At 42.4% G+C, this 19,841-nt stretch overlaps 1 protein-coding gene across 2 annotated transcripts in view; it reads left to right on the top strand.

The window, feature by feature from the left end:
* LOC126109845 (collagen alpha-1(I) chain-like) overlaps positions 1 to 19,841 on the top strand; it is a 269,369-nt gene that overhangs the window by 36,318 nt on the left and 213,210 nt on the right. For both annotated transcript variants that reach the window (XM_049914904.1, XM_049914903.1), the window contains exon 2: positions 7,946 to 7,993. In XM_049914904.1, coding sequence (XP_049770861.1) covers positions 7,946 to 7,993 — 48 coding nt within the window. The remainder of the gene's footprint in view (positions 1 to 7,945; positions 7,994 to 19,841) is intronic.

The following is a 19,841-nucleotide window of genomic DNA, read 5'->3' as shown; positions in this document are numbered from 1 at the left end:
AGGAAGTCGGCCGTGCCCTTTCAGAGGAACCATCCCGGCATTGGCCTGGAGTGATTTAGGGAAATCACGGAAAACCTAAATCAGGATGGCCGGACGCGGGATTGAACTGTCGTCCTCCCGAATGCGAGTCCAGCGTCTAACCACTGAGCCAGCTCGCTCGGTAAATCTTTCGTAAGGGTTTAATGTATAAACATATATTTTCAAGGAAAGGTGAGACGTTGTTATTTGGTCTTAAGTGTGCCAGAGTGCAGTGCCACACCTTTTCAAACAGCATTCTTCTATCGCACGTCACTGTGCTTCGCTCCATGAATTGAAACATGTGTATTTTGCAATTGAAGCCATCAAACCTATATTCAGGACAGTGGAAATTAAAATGTCCTGTGGCGCCTCTCCTGCTCCCAGTCGGCCGGTTTGACATCCTATCCCTCTTAAAATAATTCTAATACTGGGTGATATTATTTGTGGTTGGGAGAATAAGTACCCTTCAGGAAATTTACATTCTCTTACCTAACTTTCTCTTTTGTATGACATCAGATTAAATACAGGAAACATAAAACTAGCAAAGACAAGAGACAATCCAGACAGTACAGTTTTCTTCAATCCTTGCGTGCCAGCATATTCTTCTCTCTAATCTTGCTACAACTTTACGCGGCATACTGTCCTAACTGAGAAAGAATCTATTACCTCCTCAATGGCTCTGAGCACTATGGGACTTAACAGCTATGGTCATCAGTCCCCAAGAACTTAGAACTACTTAAACCTAACTAACCTAAGGACATCACACAACACCCAGTCATCACGAGGCAGGGAAAATCCCTGACCCCGCCGGGAATCGAACCCGGGAACCCGGGCGCGGGAAGCGAGAACGCTACCGCACGACCACGAGCTGCGGACTTACCTCCTCAAAGTTTGTCAATTATTTTGCTATATAAAAAATCAAAATGTCGTTGCCTAGTACTAAAAAAAACTGTTAATAAGAACAGCACCTAAGGCTGGTGTCGTTTCTCGATTACGTCTATTTTGTCACTGTCTGCTAGATAAAACGAAATAGCAGGAGATACCGGTTTCGAGTCCCGGTTGGGGCACACATTTTCAACTGTCCCCGTTGACTTATATCAACGCCTCGGGGTATTCATTTCATTGTAATCTCATTCTAACGAGCTGCATGGTCACCGATGGTATCGGTTCTTTCGGACATGTCCGAAAGAACAGATCCATATAGTTAAGGCTCACCGGAAATTTGGCCATCGTCTTCTGTGCGGATGCAAAAACAGTGCCCGAACTCTTACGGGAATCGGCAAAAAGCGGCTAGTAATGAGTATAATGGACAGGGGCTCTATGAATATAGTGCGGGACAATAATTTGGGAATGGTGGATCTCACGGGAGGCGTGCCAGAAGAACAGATACAGTGCAGTCGCACTATCCTCTGTGTCCTCGATGGCTCAGATGGGATGTATGTGTTCTGGCCGGAGGCACTTCGCTCCAAGCTCTTGTACGTGCAAGTGCTGAATAAACCTTCGTTAAGTGATGTTAGTGTTCGTCATTCATCTAATTACACCTTCTTCTACGTGACATTATTCTGGTGGAGGCGCCGAATAATGTAACTTATGATAGCTCACACGCCGGCACGGTAGCTCAGTGTGTTCGGTCAGGGGGTTAGCTGCCCTCTGCAATAAAAAAAAAAACTGAGATAACCGATCAACGACGAACTTAAGGGGAGCCGGAGGTGCCTATGCTGCCCATGTTAAAATCACTAAGTTTGAGGAACATTTATTCATAAACTACCAAATAGAAAAATTTGAATTTTTTTTTACATATATTGTGGTTTAGTATTGCAGTTATGACAGAGGGATTTTGGAGTATCTTTTCTAGTTTCCTTCCAATTATTTTTTTTATTAATGACCCAAACTTTTTTACAAATAATTGCTTTATAATTAAACTGAAATGAAACTACTGAACATATTGCCAAATGGCTGTGTTACAATGTAAGTTTGACCACTAGGAGTGCTGTATAAAAATTTCATCTCTCTAGCTTGAGGGGAGTTTGAGAAAATGTTCCTTATATTCGAAAAATTCTAATTTACGGGATATGGCTATCAAAGTTTCTCAATACATTCCTGCACTATAGGATGGATTATCAGGGTCTTCTTCTTCATCCTCCAAAAGCTTCCTCCTCTGTCTTCTTTTCTGGCCTGTTGTTCCATCATACTTCATATGCCTTTCTCTTCTTTCTGCTCCTCTTATCCTTTCTGTGTCAATATTTCTTAGTGCTCGTACAGTGTTCACCCCAGCTGTAAATCCTAATGCCTTCAGAACTTCACACTTCACACTGTTTCCTTGGTTGTAGGTTGCTATTGCATCATAAATGCCAAACTGCAGTGTTTTTATGCTTACAAACACCCTTTTAGGAACCACTTTCCAAATCAAATTGTTGACGCTCTCATTAGGATTCTGCGTCTTTCCGTGCAGACATTTGTGTAACAATTCTGGCTGTGCTCTCATGAAAAATTGGTTTTATTGTTCCCTCGTGATTCTTGTGCATACTGCATATTACCCGCTTTACGCAAGAAGTATAATACTACCAACAACAGGCGCAACACTGAACTAATTCGAAACAGCAAACAGCAAAGAGACGATGTTCCGCGCTCTTATTCATTGTAGTATCGCAACTTGGTATTAGTGTTAATTTTCTTTTCCCTACATTCTTCCTCTTCTTATATACATGGTTGCTAAAACGTGGCATCGTAACCAGAACAAAAGTGTACGACAATATTAAATGGAGCAAGATGTTCGAAATTCTGAGGAAAATAGGAGTAAGCTGTAAGGAAATACGGGTAATATTTGTCACAGAAAACAATGTAGCCAACCCTTGCACACTCGCTGTATGCGTAACAGGCCGAGAAAATCCCAAGCAGTTCGCCAGGAAGTCACGAGAGGGTGTTAGATGCATTCAGCGGCCGCCCATTTCCTCTGCAGGCGTGGGGGAAATTGGTAATAACTCCACTTCTAGAGCGAGTAGAACAATAATTCAAAGCTTACATTAAAGAGGAATGTTCCAATTAATTTTCGGTAGGAAAAAAAAAGATCGTAATTTTTTGGATTTGACCACCTCCGGCTTCCCTTAAACGGGTGTCTTGCGACGTCCGCCCCCAGCAGGTGCAACGAACGAAAGCGAATAAAATGAGATTAAAAAACAAAAAAGATGGATTGAGCGTCTGCCATGTAAGCAGGAGATCCCGGGTTCGAGTCCCGATCGGGGCACACATTTTCAACTGTCCCCGTTGACTTATATCAATGCCTGTATGCAGTTAGGGGTATTCATTTCACTGTAAAACGAAATAAGCATTTCTAATATATCAGTTGTAACACAGGCCAAATAAGCGAGTCTGTTTTGTCACAAATGGTAATTTTTATGTACTTCATTTACATAAATAACATAACAATATAATTCACGAAGTACCAATATCAAATGCCTATTAGGCTTACTACAAGCGAAAAGTTCTATGTTAGGAAATAGTTTCACATTTCATTCACACGCTCCAGTTTCTCAAGGATGAGATCGAAAAGTAATAGTACGAAATTTTTTATATAAATGTGGAATCGTCATATTCTTCCATATAGTTTGTGTGATGACCCCGCTTCTTCCGCTTCCTCGTTGCAACAAACAATTTTGTCATCACTAATTCTATAACTATTCTTGCCACTGTGAAAATCTATTCTCCAGTTAAATTCACTAACCCTGCCAGAATCACCGGTTTAGTTATCCCGCGTTTAATCCCCGGTTAGGCGTTATTACGTCTTCGTACAACGCGTTTTCCGCGCTATTACGATAACAGAATTAAGTGGCTGCTATCCGGGGACTGTACGACTGGCAAAAATTTTCTCTCAAAATCTCAATCTCTTGGATACGCTGGTAAGATAATATGTAATCTTTCTTATCTGTTATTCCCGTTCATCGTTTATTTTCGCTCTTGTAGTCTGAATCTATGGATTTCGCTAGAAATTATAACAACACTTATCATCATTCGCACATCGCATGAACACGCCCCTGAGCTGTGAGAAGGGGACGTGAATCGTTCTTGGGTAGCTCAGTTGGTAGAGCACTTGCCCGTGAAAGGCAAAGGTACAGAGTTCGAGTCTCGGCCCGGCACACAGTTTTAATCTGCCAGTAAGTTTCATATCAGCGCACACTCCGCTGCAGAGTGAAAATCTCATTCTGGACCTATTAGGTACATTACGTATGTAGATTGTGAACAGTTGGGAATGTGGGTCTCACGGGAAGTGTGCAAGGGATAAGTCCCTGCAGTCGCGCTATTCATCTGTGTCCTCGGTGGCCCAGAGGGATAGAGCGTCTGCCATGTAAGCAGGAGATCCCAGGTTCGAGTCCCGGTTGGGGCACACATTTTCAGCTGTTTCCATCGAGGTATATCAACAACACCTGTCGGCAGGAGGGTTTCAATTAATTATCATTTATTCTTGGGAAGCTGCACAGTCATCAATGGTATCTGTTCTTTCGAGAACAGTTACTATCTCTTCTTTCGAGAACAGTTACTATCTCCGTACATAAAGAAAAGAAAAAGCTGTAAAATTTCATGGTCGAAAAGATGTCCTCTGCAGGAACTAGGTCAACTCCATGGGGTATAACACAGCACCGAATGCAGTTACAGAGCTACGGATTGTGCAGTCCAGTTGGTATAAGTGCACAGCAGTGTGACAGGCTTGGTTTAGTCCAAAGGTGTCCGTCTATTCTGTAGATTCAATTTGGGTGTAGTTCTCGATTATTTTTCACGTTCATTTAGTCGGTTATAGGTCTTATGTCACCAAGACAAAAAACGGAGTTTTCAAAACAGATTTTGTTCACCTTTAGTTATGCTGCCCAATATGAAAAAATACAAAGCATGAAAGTGATGAAGTAAATCCATTAACATGATCAGATGTGTTTTGTAAACGAAGAAAGTGTTGTACATGATATCAAATCTAATAAAAGTTTTTTTCCAGCCTCTTCCTCCGCTTACAGGAGTATTAGTAATTTTTGTTGTCACTGAAAAGGATATGCTCAGCCATTCTGACTTTTCCTGTTCCATATTTTCAATTTTCGTTACATACCATATCACGGGGCTATAAATAACTTTTTGTAAGCATTTTCAAGCTTTATTTCATAAATTGTTGCGTACACTGGATTTAATCACATGAGGATAAAATTTTATATCCTTGAAACAAAAAGGTGGCGTATATATTCATATTAATAACATCAAAGATTTACTTTTCGTACACAGCTGAATAAGCTTAAAATTAAGATATCAAATTAATCTACCTTAATAATATTACACTACTGGCCATTAAAATTGTTACACCACAAAGATGACGTGCTGCAGACGCGAAATTTAACCGACAGGAAGAAGATGCTGTGATATGCAAATAATTAGCTTTTCACAGCATTCACACAGGGTTGCCGCCGGTGGCGACACCTATAACGTGCTGACACAAGGAAAGATTCCAACCGATTTCTCATACACAAACAGCAGCTGACCGTCGTTGCCCGGTGAAACGTTGTTGTAATGTCTCGTGTAAGGAGGACAAATGCGTACCATCACGTTTCCGACTTTGATACTGGTCGGATTGTAGACTATCGCGATTGCGGTTTACCGTATCGCGACATTCCTGCTCGCGTTGGTCGAGATCCGATGACAGTTAGCAGAATATGGAATCGGTGGGTTCAGGAGGGTAATACGGAACGCCGTGCTGGATCCCAACGGCCTCGTATCACTAGCGGTCGAGATGACAGGCATCTTATCCGCATGGCTGTAACGGATCGCGCAGCCACGTCTCGATCCCTCAGTCAACAGATGGGGACGTTTGCAAGACAACAACCATCTGCACGAACAGTTCGACGACGTTTGCAGCAGGACGGACTATCAGCTCGGAGACCGCGGCTGCGGTTACCCTTGACGCTGCATCACAGACAGGAGCGCCTGCGATGGTGTACTCGACGACGAACCTGGGTGAACGAATGGCAAAACGTCATTTTTTCTAATAAATCCAGGTTCTGTTTACAGCATCATGATGGTCGGATCCGTGTTTGGCGACATCGCGGTGAATGTACATTGGAGGCGTGTATTCGTCATCGCCATTCTGGCGTATCACCCGGCGTGATAGGTGCCATTGGTTACACGTCTCGGTCACATCTTGTTCGCAATGACGGCACTTTGAACAGTGGACGTTACATTTCAGATGTGTTACGACCCGTGGCTCTACCATTCAATCGGTCCCTGCGAAACCCTTCATTTCATCAGGATAATGCACGACCGCATGTTGCAGGTCCTGTAAGGGCCTTTCTGGATACAGAAAATATTGGACTGCTGCCCTGGCCAGCACATTCTCCAGATCTCTCACCAACTGAAAACGTCTGGTCAATGGTGGCCGAGCAACTGGCTCGTCACAATACGCCAGTCACTACTCTTCATGAACTGTGGTATCGCATCGAAGCTGCATGGGCAGCTGTACCTGTACACGCCATCCAAGCTCTGTTTGACTCAATGCCCAGGCGTATCAAGGCCGTTATTACGGCCGGAGGTGGTTGTTCTGGGTACTAATTTCTCAGGGTCTATGTGCCCAAACTGCGTGAAAATGTAATCACATGTCACTTCTAGTATAATATATCTGTCCAATGAATACGCGTTTATCATCTGTACTTCTTCTTGGCGTAGCATTTTTGATGTTGTGTAATTTGACAACTACGAATCGTTTGACCTACAATAAGGTTTGTGTACTTCTGCTCAAATTTAGCTCCTGAGGCTCAACACATTGTGTAACTCACCGAATCGGTTATGTAAAAAGGGGAAATTTTATATTTTGCTCACTCCTGGAGAAACTTCTGTGGACGCCCATGCTCTACGCCATACATTATTTCATCAACCCCAAGCGACTAGCGCTCAACAGGAGTAGTATATTTTGCTCGCCTGCGCGAGGTGGTACAGCAATGTAGACAGAGTGAGTCAGTAAAGGACTTGCTGAATCCTTCCCGGTCATGCTGTTGTAAGTTTTATGAATTTATTTGCAAAAGTATAGACAGTGGAAATTAAAATGTCATGTGGTGCCTCTCCCGCTCCAAGTCGGCCCGTTTGACGTCCTACCCACCTTACACAAACCTTTCGGTCAAATTTCAAGCTTATGCGTTGCAATGGGAGACCATTACGTGTTTCGAAAAAGTGATCGTTTAATAGTATCGTAGAAAGGGTTCAAACGTTTAGTAAGTGATAAACAGTTTTCCCTTCAATGTTTGTGCAACTGCAGGCGAGAAAAGTTTGGAAAAGGTCTGAAATTATGTAAAGTTTATTGTGAATTGATAAGTGTCCTCATCCTGAAATTCTAGATGATTGTAATCTGACGAATTTGTGCGCTGTGACTTACGCTGCCCTCAAGACCCACACCAGATTTGCAACTGCCAATACTTGACTAATTGTGTTCGAGCTTTAACGTAAGACTACGCCTCTTAACGAGAACGTTATGTCAGCATTTTAAGTCGGAAAGCCGTTTGTAATTACGTAAAATATTGAAACTCAAATTCATGTTCTTCCTGAAGTTCGTTAGACAGGCAAAGTACAACTGTTTGCCGTCACACGCACAATGAGTAAAATTTTGTTTTCTGTTCTACTTGCTAGTGTTTCATTTGTAATGGCCAACACTGTAATTTGGTTTTATACACCATTTAATATTTTAATTTTGTAGTGTAGTCCGATAAATGTCCTGCTTCTCTAATTATGTCACATAACAATGTCTGATGAAATGAGCCTTGCGTGAAACCAATAATAACTGAAACAAAAATTGTGCCATTGTTGCAGGGATCAAGGAGCTATATGACTAACGTTAGCAATTATGGCTGCATCTCTTCGAGCTGTCTTTTACTCAGCATTTCAACTGATGACTATTTTCCTGTTGTTACAGATCTTAACGGGGAAGACCTGGATGTGGAAAACGGCGACATAGACGACGGTAAGTTTTCTTCTGCTTCTAGGAGCAAGGAATTAAATAGAAATTAAGTGAGATTAGTGCAGGAAAAGTCAGTAAGATTCGAGTAGTCAACGACCGAAACGTGTTTCGCAAATAAAAAAATTACGTAACATTATGGCTACCAGAGTTCATTTCAGCAAGTTTTTTTTATTATTATTTTATTATTGGCTTCTAGCATACATACGTTTTATCCATGAAAGATTAAAAGGTTTGACAAATATAGCAAGATAACATTTGACCTTCATTATATTAGGTAATCCATTCGTAAATTTATCTTCAGACTGAAAATGTTATACATGTTCACGTAATCTACTAGATACTGTTGCCAGCTAATCTCTCGTTTGTATTAAAGCAGTTAATTCAGTTCGTGAATAAAGTTCAAAGGGCAACGTTCCTTTTAGATTTTGTTTCCTTCTTGTGCTATAAACATGGCTGTGGCGTCATACGTACTCATGGTTGTATCTTCAAGAACTTTTCCCTTGTGCCTTTCGACAACGGTGCCGATATTGTTTTATGGATTTTAGCAATGTTAGTGAAAATATGCACGGGGATGGTCTAACCCCCTCGGACGGCATTCGCGTATCCCGTTTGTCTGCGTCTGGAGAAACTCTCATGCTCATGTGTGAGATCGTTGTCTAAATGTTCGTGTGTCTGGGGTGGGACGTGATAACCAGCCAGATATTCGTCTAGTTGGATGTGGAAAACCGCATAAAAACACATCGAGGCTGGCCGCAGGTGGATTCGGCTTGGGGCATGGGCGCCTCTCCGATTCCCGGAAGCAGCGTTTTAATGCGCTGGCCTATCTGGATGGACTGTGTCGAAACAGAACAACGTGTTTCGCATATGAAGGGCGAGGCTGCAAAGTTCACCCAGAAGTACACTACTGGCCATTAAAATTGCTACACCAAGAAGAAATGCAGATGATAAACTGGTATTCATTGGACAAATATATTATACTAGAAGTGACATGTGATTACATTTTCACGCAATTTAGGTGCATAGATCCTGAGAAAGCAGTACCCAGAACAACCACCTCTGCCCGTAATAACGGCTTGATACGCCTGGGCATTGACTCAAACAGAGCTTGGATGGCGTGTACAGGTACAGCTGTCCATGCAGCTTCAACACGATACCACAGTTCATCAAGAGTAGTGACTGGCGTATTGTGACGAGCCAGTTGCTCGGCCACCATTGACCAGACGTTTTCAATTAGTGAGACATATGGAGAATGTGGTGGCCAGGGCAGCAGTTGAACATTTTCTGTATCCAGAAAGGCCCGTACAGGACCTCCAACATGCGGTCGTGCATTATCCTGCTGAAATGTAGGGTTTCGCAGGACTCGAATGAAGGGTAGAGCCACGGGTCGTAACACATGTGAAATGTAACGTCCACTGTTCAAAGTGCCGTCAATGCGAACAAGAAGTGACCGAAACGTGTAACCAATGGCACCCTATACCATCACGCTGGGTGATAACGCCAGTATGGCGATGACGAATACACGCTTTCAATGAGCATTCACCGCGATGTCACCAAAGACGGATGCGACCATCATGATGCTGTAAACAGAACCTGGATTCATCCGAAATAATGGCGTTTTGCCATTCGTGCACCCAGGTTCGTCGTCGAGTACACCATGGGAGGTGCTCCTGTTTATGATGCAGCGTAAGGGGAACCGCAGCCATGGTATCCGAGCTGCTCATGCTGCTGCAAATGCCGTCGAACTGTTCGCACAGGTGGTTGTTGTCTTGCAAACGTCCCCATCTGTTTACTCAGGGATCGAGACGTGGCTGCACGATCCATTACAGCCATGCTAGTGATACGAGGCCGTTGGGATCCAGCACAGCGTTCCGTATTACCCTCGTGAATCCACCGATTCCATATTATGGTAACAGTCATTGGATCTCGACCAACGCGAGCAGCAATGTCGCGATACGATAAACCGCAATCGCGATAGGCTACAATCCGACCTTTATCAAAGTCGGAAACGTGATAGTACGCATTTCTCCTCCTTACACGAGGCATCACAACAACGTTTCACCAGGCAACGCCGGTCAACTGCTGTTTGTGTATGAGAAATCGGCTGGAAACTTTTCTGATGTCAGCACGTTGTAGGGGTCGCCACCGGCGCCAACCTTGTGTGAATGCTCTGAAAATCTAATCATTTGCATGTCACAGCATCTTCTTCCTGTCGGTTAAATTTCGCGTATGTAGCACGTCATCTTCGTGGTGTAACAATTTTAATGGCCAGTAGTGTATATTTGGAACGTATTAATATACTGGAAGTGCGGTTTCCGCTAACAAGGGAATGTTCTTAGATGTGAATAACCGATCTTGATGAAAGTTGGGTATGTATAGGAGTCAAAATAACGCAGTACGTATTTTTGCGCTTTTATCAAATTTCACTTTTAAGCGGTAAAAGGCACCCCAAAAGGTAATTTGGCACATAAAGTATCTTCGAAACCATGATGTATAAAAGAAGTATTTCATATAAAAGTTCCGGAGTGGCCGTGCGGTTCTGGGCGCTACAGTCTGGAGCCGAGCGACCGCAACGGTCGCAGGTTCGAATCCTGCCTCGGACATTGATGTGTGTGATGTCCTTAGGTTAGTTAGATTTAATTAGTTCTAAGTTCTAGGCGACTGATGACCTTAGAAGTTAAGTCGCATAGTGCTCAGAGCCATTTGAACCATATAAAAGTTGATATGCAGTTAACGTTCTTGAAAGCTGTATAACCAGCTTTTGCAAGAATTTGAAATTTTGCAAAATACCCCACCACCATTAATTAATTTTGAAAATTGAAAACTTTCTTTACAACACAAACTAAAGAACCCTTCACACCACATTCACTCATGTGTAATGAATCTGGTTTCTGAAACACCGTTTTAGGAAAACAAGCTGTACACAATGTGCTGTCAGAGTATTTTCAACATACCTAAGAAAAATATCTAAACATTGCTTATTATTTTAATTATGTGTTATACTTATTTTTGTTTTATGTTTTAATTTGTCCTTTTAAATTCTTAATTCAAGCTTTTTTCTTAGTTTACTGTTTCACGTACGTATATTTTGAAACTTGAAAATATAAGTGACTCGCTATTGTGATGATACAAAATCATCAGAATGATTATCTATAAAGAAAAGCTTAAAACATACAGTTTTAAACACAGTGCACAGTAAATGTACGAAATTTCTTCACATAATACACACAATGGACACCACAATATTAAACAAAATTCGGCAGGATTCCCAAATTATGGCAGGTAGTCCTCTGAATATCCTAAAATTACCAGGCATGTTTCAGTACATTGGAAAACTTGGCGAAGGTAACTGATTATGTACTAGAGGCTGCAGCTTGATTATTTATTTCCCTAGTGGAGATTGGCGCCATAATCATTCAACAGAACTGTAATTAGCATATTGGTGAAGCTCGTAAGTGCTTTCGGAACCGCCTGAGCGACACGGTTGGTTAAAGGAAAATAATAATCTTACACCGCTGCTCCCAAACTCTACTAGATGAAATTCCCTGCATGGTTGCCTACGAACCTTTATTGCTAATCAATAAAAGTATGTTGAAATTCTAGGAGAGCGCTCCGAACAAGTCCATGCTAACATTATCAGTGTCTTGGCAAAGTTACTGTTTATCAAGATGCTACTCATCTTCTCTGACAAGTGCTTTTCAGGATTGCTGATTCCGATTATTTTCCTGCAACTATGTTTTCTGATGCAATTGTAACAAATGTTCCATCCAAACGAAAGGTGGAAGATAATGATGCTGAAAACAACAAAAAAAGTGCATCCATCCAGAGAAACTTCTCCATCCACGGGCTTGTGTGGTTAAAATTAAGAAATAATTTAGGAACGAAGAAAGTCGAGAAATTAGTGTAGGTCTATAAAGTTCTGCATGCTTCCAAAACGGGCTAAATTGTACTGTTCAGCCATTACGATTCTACGTAAAGTTAAAGCTTATGATAGTAAATTGTTGCCTTTGATAAATATGATTGCTATTTTTAATTTAGTATGTAACTGTGTAACATTTTGTTAATTACGTTTTCATAATTAAATATAACTTGGGTTTTCTTGGGTTTTTGACAATTTTATTTAAATTTGTTATTTAAAAAACATCATCACTCTTTTTCGGGTCTGGTTAACTTACAAAAATCTTACTTGCACTAGAAAATTCCACTGTCAGAAGTATCAAAAGGATTTTCGCTTATAACTTTCGAATCTATCGTTTCCGGACCAGGGTTCTTCATCTCAAATTAATAAATTTACCTTCATCCCTAAAAGTTTGTAACATTATCACACATCACCAAGTGTACAGAGGAAACACTGCCTTCAGAAAACCAAAAATTTTTTGTCCAAACTATAGATCGCTGCGTCTCGGCTCGGCTATTGGAGAAACGAATACATAGTCTAATTTATATTAATAGCCGCTAGATGTCAGTTGTCTTCTGTTTTGCTTGGTAACCGTCATGTGTTGATAATGGCTACTCCGCTGCAGAAATCATTTTTGTTCTCCAGTTTGCGAAGTGCAATTCCGTGATTGCAGTACAAAGACGTTTCAGGCTGGTAACAAATTGATCCTCCGAATGGGTGGAACATTCACAGATGGTGTCTAGATACAGGATGTGTATGTACAAGAAAGAGCTCTGGGCGCCCTAGTATTCCTGAAGAAAATGTTGCACGAATTTAAACTGCTTTCGAACGTAGACCTTCAAAAACAACTCGTAGTGCCAGTCGGGAGTCACAACTGCCTACAACAATTTGGGCTGTTTTGAGACGTCGGTTGGTTATGAAGCCGTACAAGCTACAAGCTCTGCTTCCTGATAACAAGCGCGTGGCATTTTGTAACGAGATTCTTGATGCTATTGACAATGATAAGACTTTCGCACAACGCAGCGACTTTCCATGTTAGTGGTCAGGTAAACAAACACAATTTTCGAATTTGGGGTCTACAGAATCCACATGCAACCATTGAACATGTACGAGATTCGCCCAAAGTCAATGTGTTTTGTGCGATATCCCCATCATCTGAAACTTCCTGGCAGATTAAAACTGTTTGCCCGACCGAGACTCGAACTCGGGACCTTTGCCTTTCGCGGGCAAGTGCTCTACCATCTGAGCTACTGCAGCACAACTCACGCCCGGTACTCACAGCTTTACTTCTGCCAGTACCTCGTCTCCTACCTTCCAAACTTTACAGAAGCTCTCCTGCGAACCTTGCAGAACTAGCACTCCTGAAAGAGAGGGTACTGTGGAGACATGGCTTAGCCACAGCCTGGGGGATGTTTCCAGAATGAGATTTTCACTCTGCAGCGGAGTGTGCGCTGATATGAAACTTCCTGGCACATTAAAACTGTGTGCCCGACCGAGACTCGAACTCGGGACCTTTGCCTTTCGCGGGCAAGTGCTCTACCATCGGAGCTACCGAAGCATGACTCACGCCCGGTCCTCACAGCTTTACTTCTGCCGGTACGTCGTCTCCTACCTTCCAAACTTTACAGAAGCTCTCCTGCGCAGGAGAGCTTCTGTAAAGTTTGGAAGGTAGGAGACGAGGTACTGGCAGAAGTAAAGCTGTGAGTACCGGGCGTGAGTCGTGCTTCGGTAGCTCAGATGGTAGAGCACTTGCCCGCGAAAGGCAACTCCTGCGCAGGAGAGCTTCTGTAAAGTTTGGAAGGTAGGAGACGAGGTACTGGCATAAGTAAAGCTGTGAGTACCGGGCGTGAGTCGTGCTTCGGTAGCTCAGTTGGTAGAGCACTTGCCCGCGAAAGGCAAAGGTCCCGAGTTCGAGTCTTGGTCGGGCACACAGTTTTAATCTGACAGGAAGTTTCATATCAGCGCACACTCCGCTGCAGAGTGAAAATCTCATTCTGGATCCCCATCATCTGTTTACGGTCCATACTTCTTTGGTGGTAACACGGTTGACGGTCAGCAGTATCTCGCTATGCTACTAAACTGGTTGTTTCCGGGGCTGCACGAAGACAACTTTATTTTTCAACTAGACGAGGCACCCCCTCAATGGAGTCGCCAAGTGCGTGAATATCTGAATGAAACTCTACCGAACCGTTGGATTGGTCATCAAGGAGCTGGCGACTTGGCATGTCTCAGCCGGGCTCCACTGTCACCGGATTTGACACCCTCTGACTCTTTTAAGTACCACCACACCCACAGAACCTGGAACAGTTGAAGAACCGGATCCGTACCTTCGACCATAAATATAATAGACTCGCCCTGACGTCATTTTCGTGGCTCCAACATCTCTGTGCTGAAGTCACGTGAATGTTGGCAAAACAAGGTTGTTTCGTGTTGCGCTTATGGCTGCACTCAGCGTTTTGTCGGGGGAAATGGCATTACATTTCACGTGTAAGAGTTTCTATGATAGTTCAGATCCATTTATTGAAATCTGCTGAAGTGACTTTTATGTGTTTTTTACGCTTGAAATAGGGTATCGCGTAAATTAAAGTGTTGAAAGTGATGCCTGTAAAGTCAGACTCATATTACATTTTGGAAAGTGTCTGTGATAATTCGGTTACAGAAGTAAGTATAAGTGTTTCTCGTTCCTACTCATAGTTCCCTAAGGATGAAAACAGGAGGCAGCTTTGGATACAGGCCCTGAAACGGAAAAACGCGCCTTTGCTCGAAGCAAAGGTTAGTTATTATTTACAATGTATATTTATAATTTATATTTACAGTTTCTGTCAGTTTTGAACCTAGGATCCAAAATTATTTTCTGAAACTTAAAAGTCTCACCTTTCATCCAAAATATCATTTTTTTTAAACTGATAGTTTAAACTTTTCTAAAAATAGTGGGAACTGAACCTTTGAAGTGCACCTAAAATTGATACTCTAAAATGGACCTGCTCCTAAAGTCGACAATTTTGGCACCTATAGTAGACATAATTCCCATATCCCACTTTCTTTTATAAGTGACTAGAGCTCATAACGCGGCGAACCCATAAAGTTTCGACACGAGCCCACTCTTACTGTTTAAAAGAATGTTAACGACATTTTACTTTAATTGATAGTTTACAGTAATTTCGTCCCGCTGCCCACCAGAGTGGCGTTCGCTGTATTTGTTAGATTTTATAAATGGTACTGTGAACAAATCCAGGTCAACTGTAGTTCTGGCATAATTTTTCACAAATTAAAAAGAAATTTTCGTTGGAAGCGTTTGGCAGTCAATTGAGAAATGTGGGTAAAATACGATACAAACATAGGACGGCAGACCGCTGATTTGAAATCGCGCCACGTTTTGCCAAGAGTCACGTGGTTTATGTTGGAGCCACACCAGCCCTATAACTTCTGCACAGCAAGGCCAGTCTACTAGTATCTATGGTCGAAGATCCGTACTGCCATAACGTCAGTGACGAAGGAAATGCTTGCCCGAGTATGGGAGGAATTTGAGTATCGATGTGATATTGTTCGTGTCGCTGATGGAGGACATACTGCACATCTGTAATCTGAACTTGAGGGGTTCGTAAATGTTGTTGTTGTTGTGGTCTTCAGTCCTGAGACTGGTTTGATGCAGCTCTCCATGCTACTCTATCCTGTGCAAGCTTCTTCATCTCCCAGTACCTACTGCAACCTACATCCTTCAGAATGTGCTTAGTGTATTCATCTCTTGGTCTCCCCCTACGATTTTTACCCTCCACGCTGCCCTCCAATACTAAATTGGTGATCCCTTGATGCCTCAGAACATGTCTTACCAACCGATCCCTTCTTCTAGTCAAGTTGTGCCACAAACTTCTCTTCTCCCCAATCCTATTCAATACTTCCTCATTAGTTATGTGATCTACCCATCTAATCTTCAACATTCTTCTGTAGCACCACATTTCGAAAGCTTCTATTCTCTTCTTGTCCAAACTATTTATCGTCCATGTTTCACTTCCATACATGGCTACACTCCATACAAATACTTTCAGAAACGACTTCCTGACACTAAAATCTGTACTCGATGTTAACAAATTTCTCTTCTTCAGAAACGCTTTCCTTGCCATTGCCAGTCTACATTTTATATCCTCTCTACTTCGACCATCATCAGTTATTTTGCTCCCCAAATAGCAAAACTCCTTTACTACTTTAAGTGTCTCATTTCCTAATCTAATTCCCTCAGCATCACCCGACTTAATTCGACTACATACCATTATCCTCGTTTTGCGTTTGTTGATGTTCATCTTATATCCTCCTTTCAAGACACTGTCCATTCCATTCAACTGCTCTTCCAAGTCCTTTGCTGTTAATATTCTTGTGTCTTAAAGTGTAATAAATATATCCATTTGAAATACATATGTTCTTTTTGAAACACCCTGTACTCTAATAGAGATTCGGACAGCCATAGACTATGTATTTTAACATATATAGCATATAAACATACGACATATATGGTACTATGTAAGTGGGAAACGTCCTTAACAAAAATCTCGAAAAGTCCTTGACCGGTTAACTTCAGATTTTACTCGATACCTTAGCAAACATTCAGATGAACATAGGTTATTTATTTCTTAATCAACAATGTACAACTTTATTATTGAAACCGTCACCGAGAAAGAAAATACTGTGGTGGACTGTGAAAATGTGTAGTCCATAACTGGCATACTAATTGACAGAGTTGTCTCATCTTTGGTAGTGTAATAGTCTGTAGTTCCGGCAATCGCCACACAAGCGTTGTATTGTTTTGTCAGATGACAGTCGCCAGATAGTCACTGTTGCACTTAGTTACTCGAGTAAATATGGCTGGCGCAACGCCTACATTCGATGAAAGAAAGTCAGTTTTGAAGTGGTATTTTAAGTACGAAAACATTAATGAGGCTGGCTGGCTCTGAGCACTATGCGACTTAACTTCTGAGGTCATCAGTCGCCTAGAACTTAGAACTAATTAAACCTAACTAACCTAAGGACATCACACACATCCATGCCCGAGGCAGGATTCGAACCTGCGACCGTAGCGGTCGCTCGGTTCCAGACTGTAGCGCCTAGAAACGCACGGCCACTCCGGCCGGCCATTAATGAGGTTCAACGGTAATGGCGAAATGAGTATCAAACAGAGCCACCGGCACGTTTAACGATTCGTCGCATTCGAGACAGATTTGAAGCCGAAGGCTGCGTTAAAGATGTACACAAACAACGATCTGGACGACTTGTAACAGTAACAAGTCCAGCTAACTCCCGTAGTGTGTTACAATTCACTCGCTCACCACGGAAGTCTGTGAGACAGTGTGCCCGTGAAACTGGAGTGAGTCGCTCAAGTGTTCGGCGAATTTTGAAGACGGCAAAGTGGAAGTGCTACATCCCACGACTGCTACACGCAATGAACAAGAACGACCCAGATCGTAGAATGGAGTACTGCGAGTGGTTTACTAACATGGTGCGCAACGATGAAGAGTTTGCAGAGATGATTGTGTGGTCTGATGAGGCACAGTTCAAACTCAATGGTACAGTAAATCGCCACACTTGCATCTACTGGGGCGTCGAAAATCTTTGACGGCACAGTTACCGGTGAGGTGTACCTTCAGAAGCTTCAGACATCCATTTACCTGCCATCCAAGTCTTGTATGGAGACGGAAGAGTTTAATTTCAACAAGATGGTGCCCCAGCCCAATCGTGTTAGGGCGTATCTAGACGAAAATCTACCAGGAAGATGGATAGGCCGTAGAGGTGCTGTGGAGTATCAACCACGTTCCCCAGACCTAACTCCTCTGGACTTTTACCTGTGGGGAACACTAACAGACGTCGACTCACGCCCGGTACTCACAGCTTTACTTCTGCCAGTACCTCGTCTCCTACCTTCCAAACTTTACAGAAGCTCTCCTGTCTCCGCAATATCCTTTCTTTCAGGAGTGCTAGTTCTGCAAGGTTCGCAGGAGAGCTTCTGTAAAGTTTGGAAGGTAGGCGACGAGATACTGGCAGAAGTAAAGCTGTGAGTACCGGGCGTGAGTCGTGCTTCGGTAGCTCAGATGGTAGAGCACTTGCCCGCGAAAGGCAAAGGTCCCGAGTTCGAGTCTCGGTCGGGCACACAGTTTTAATCTGCCAGGAAGTTTCATATCAGCGCACACTCCGCTGCAGAGTGAAAATCTCATTCTGGAAAAGACGCACATTGGATGAACTTCGAGAATCCATCGTACATTCATGTGCAAATATCCAACTGAACACGTTGCAGTCAGTAGTTTGCGCTGCAGTTCGGCGGCATCGTTTGTGTGTGGATGTTAATGGTGACCATTTCGAACACCTACAAAGATATCTTTGACTTTAAGCTACACTTTCACCAAAAATGAGACAACTCCGTCGATTAGTTTGCAAGTTATGGACCTTTAAACAGTAGATACATTGTTTTGGACCCCTCCATATTTGGGAAGTTGTATTTCTGGCTTATCTGCTTATGATTAGAATATTATCACGTAATCTGACTCGTTTGAAACTATGCAGACTAAAACTATGCGATATATTGTCATTGAAGCTATTATTCTCACAGCTACAGCTGGAGAGCAGGTCTCTCACGTACGCCGTGTATCAATGATACCAGTCTATTTACCCATTCATTTTAAGCGCCTGCAATTGCCAACCAAGGTTTAGTTTGCAATAACACTAAACAAGACTCAAGGTGAGACATTCACATACGTTGGAATTGATTTACGATGACACTTGTTTATTGCATGTCAATTGTATATTGTCCTCCAAGAACTGGAAGTTCAGAAAACCAGTTCATACTCTTACCGCACAGTGTCCAAATAAAAAACGAAAAATGCTGTGCATTCAAAGCTTTGTAGTTGTATTGCGTACAGAATTATTTAAAAAAAAACGTTTCGAGTTCCATGCCTTCAAGATGAGCGAACTCACAACGAGGAGCTGAAATCTGTGTAATGACACGATTCCTAGGGGTACCCCAGTACAGAACGTACATCCAATTCCCATACATATTATGGGGTTCTGAAGCATTGAGACTAGATTCGTCTTTTCCTTTCAGAGAGTTCACAGTCCGTAGTAATTGACGAAAAGCCATAAACTGAAACAGAAGTGATTTCTACCGTTGCTCAAAGCCCTGTACTGTTCCTTAGCTATACAGTGATTAGGAGACAATCTGAGCAGCCGTCTTAGGTTGTTTACAGATGATGCTGTCGTTTATCGTCTAGTAAACGCATCAGAAGAGCAAACCAAATAGCATACCGATTTGGAAACGATATCTGTATGGTGCGAAAATAGGCAATTGAACCTAAATAACGAAACGTGTGAGGTTATCCACATGAGTGCTAAAATGAATCTGTTACATTACAAGATAAATCAGTTAAATCTAAAGGCCGTAAATTCAACTAAATACCGGGGAATTACGATTATGAGCAACTTAAACTGGAAAAAATACATTGGAAATGTTGTGCAGAAGGTAAACCAAAGACCGCGTTTTATTGACAGAACACTTAGAAAATGTAAGAGATCTACCAAAGAGACTGCCTACATTACGCTTGTCCGTTGTCTTTTGGAGTACTGCTGTGCGATCTGAGATTCTTACCAGATAGTCAGTGTGGAATCGCGCGACTGCTACGGTCGCAGGTTCGAATCCTGCCTCGGGTATGGATGTGTGTGTTGTCCTTAGGTTAGTTAGGTTTAAGCAGTTCTAAGTTCTAGGGGACTGATGACCTCAGATGTTAACTCCTATAGTGCTCAGACACATTTGAACCATTTTTTACCAGATAGGATAAAGTGAGTACATCGAGAAAATTCAAAGAAGAGCAGCACGTTCTGTATTATCGAGAAATATGGGAGAGAGAGTCACTGACATGATACAGGATTTGGGATGGGCGTCTGAGCTGATACTGAGCGGCCGATTCTGGCAGAAGCGGC

The sequence above is a fragment of the Schistocerca cancellata genome, chromosome 12 (assembly GCF_023864275.1).
Source record: "Schistocerca cancellata isolate TAMUIC-IGC-003103 chromosome 12, iqSchCanc2.1, whole genome shotgun sequence".
NCBI classification, from domain to species: Eukaryota; Metazoa; Arthropoda; class Insecta; order Orthoptera; family Acrididae; genus Schistocerca; species Schistocerca cancellata.
The sequence above is the reverse complement of the archived record's forward strand: the minus strand, read 5'-3'. Positions and strand labels throughout refer to the sequence as shown.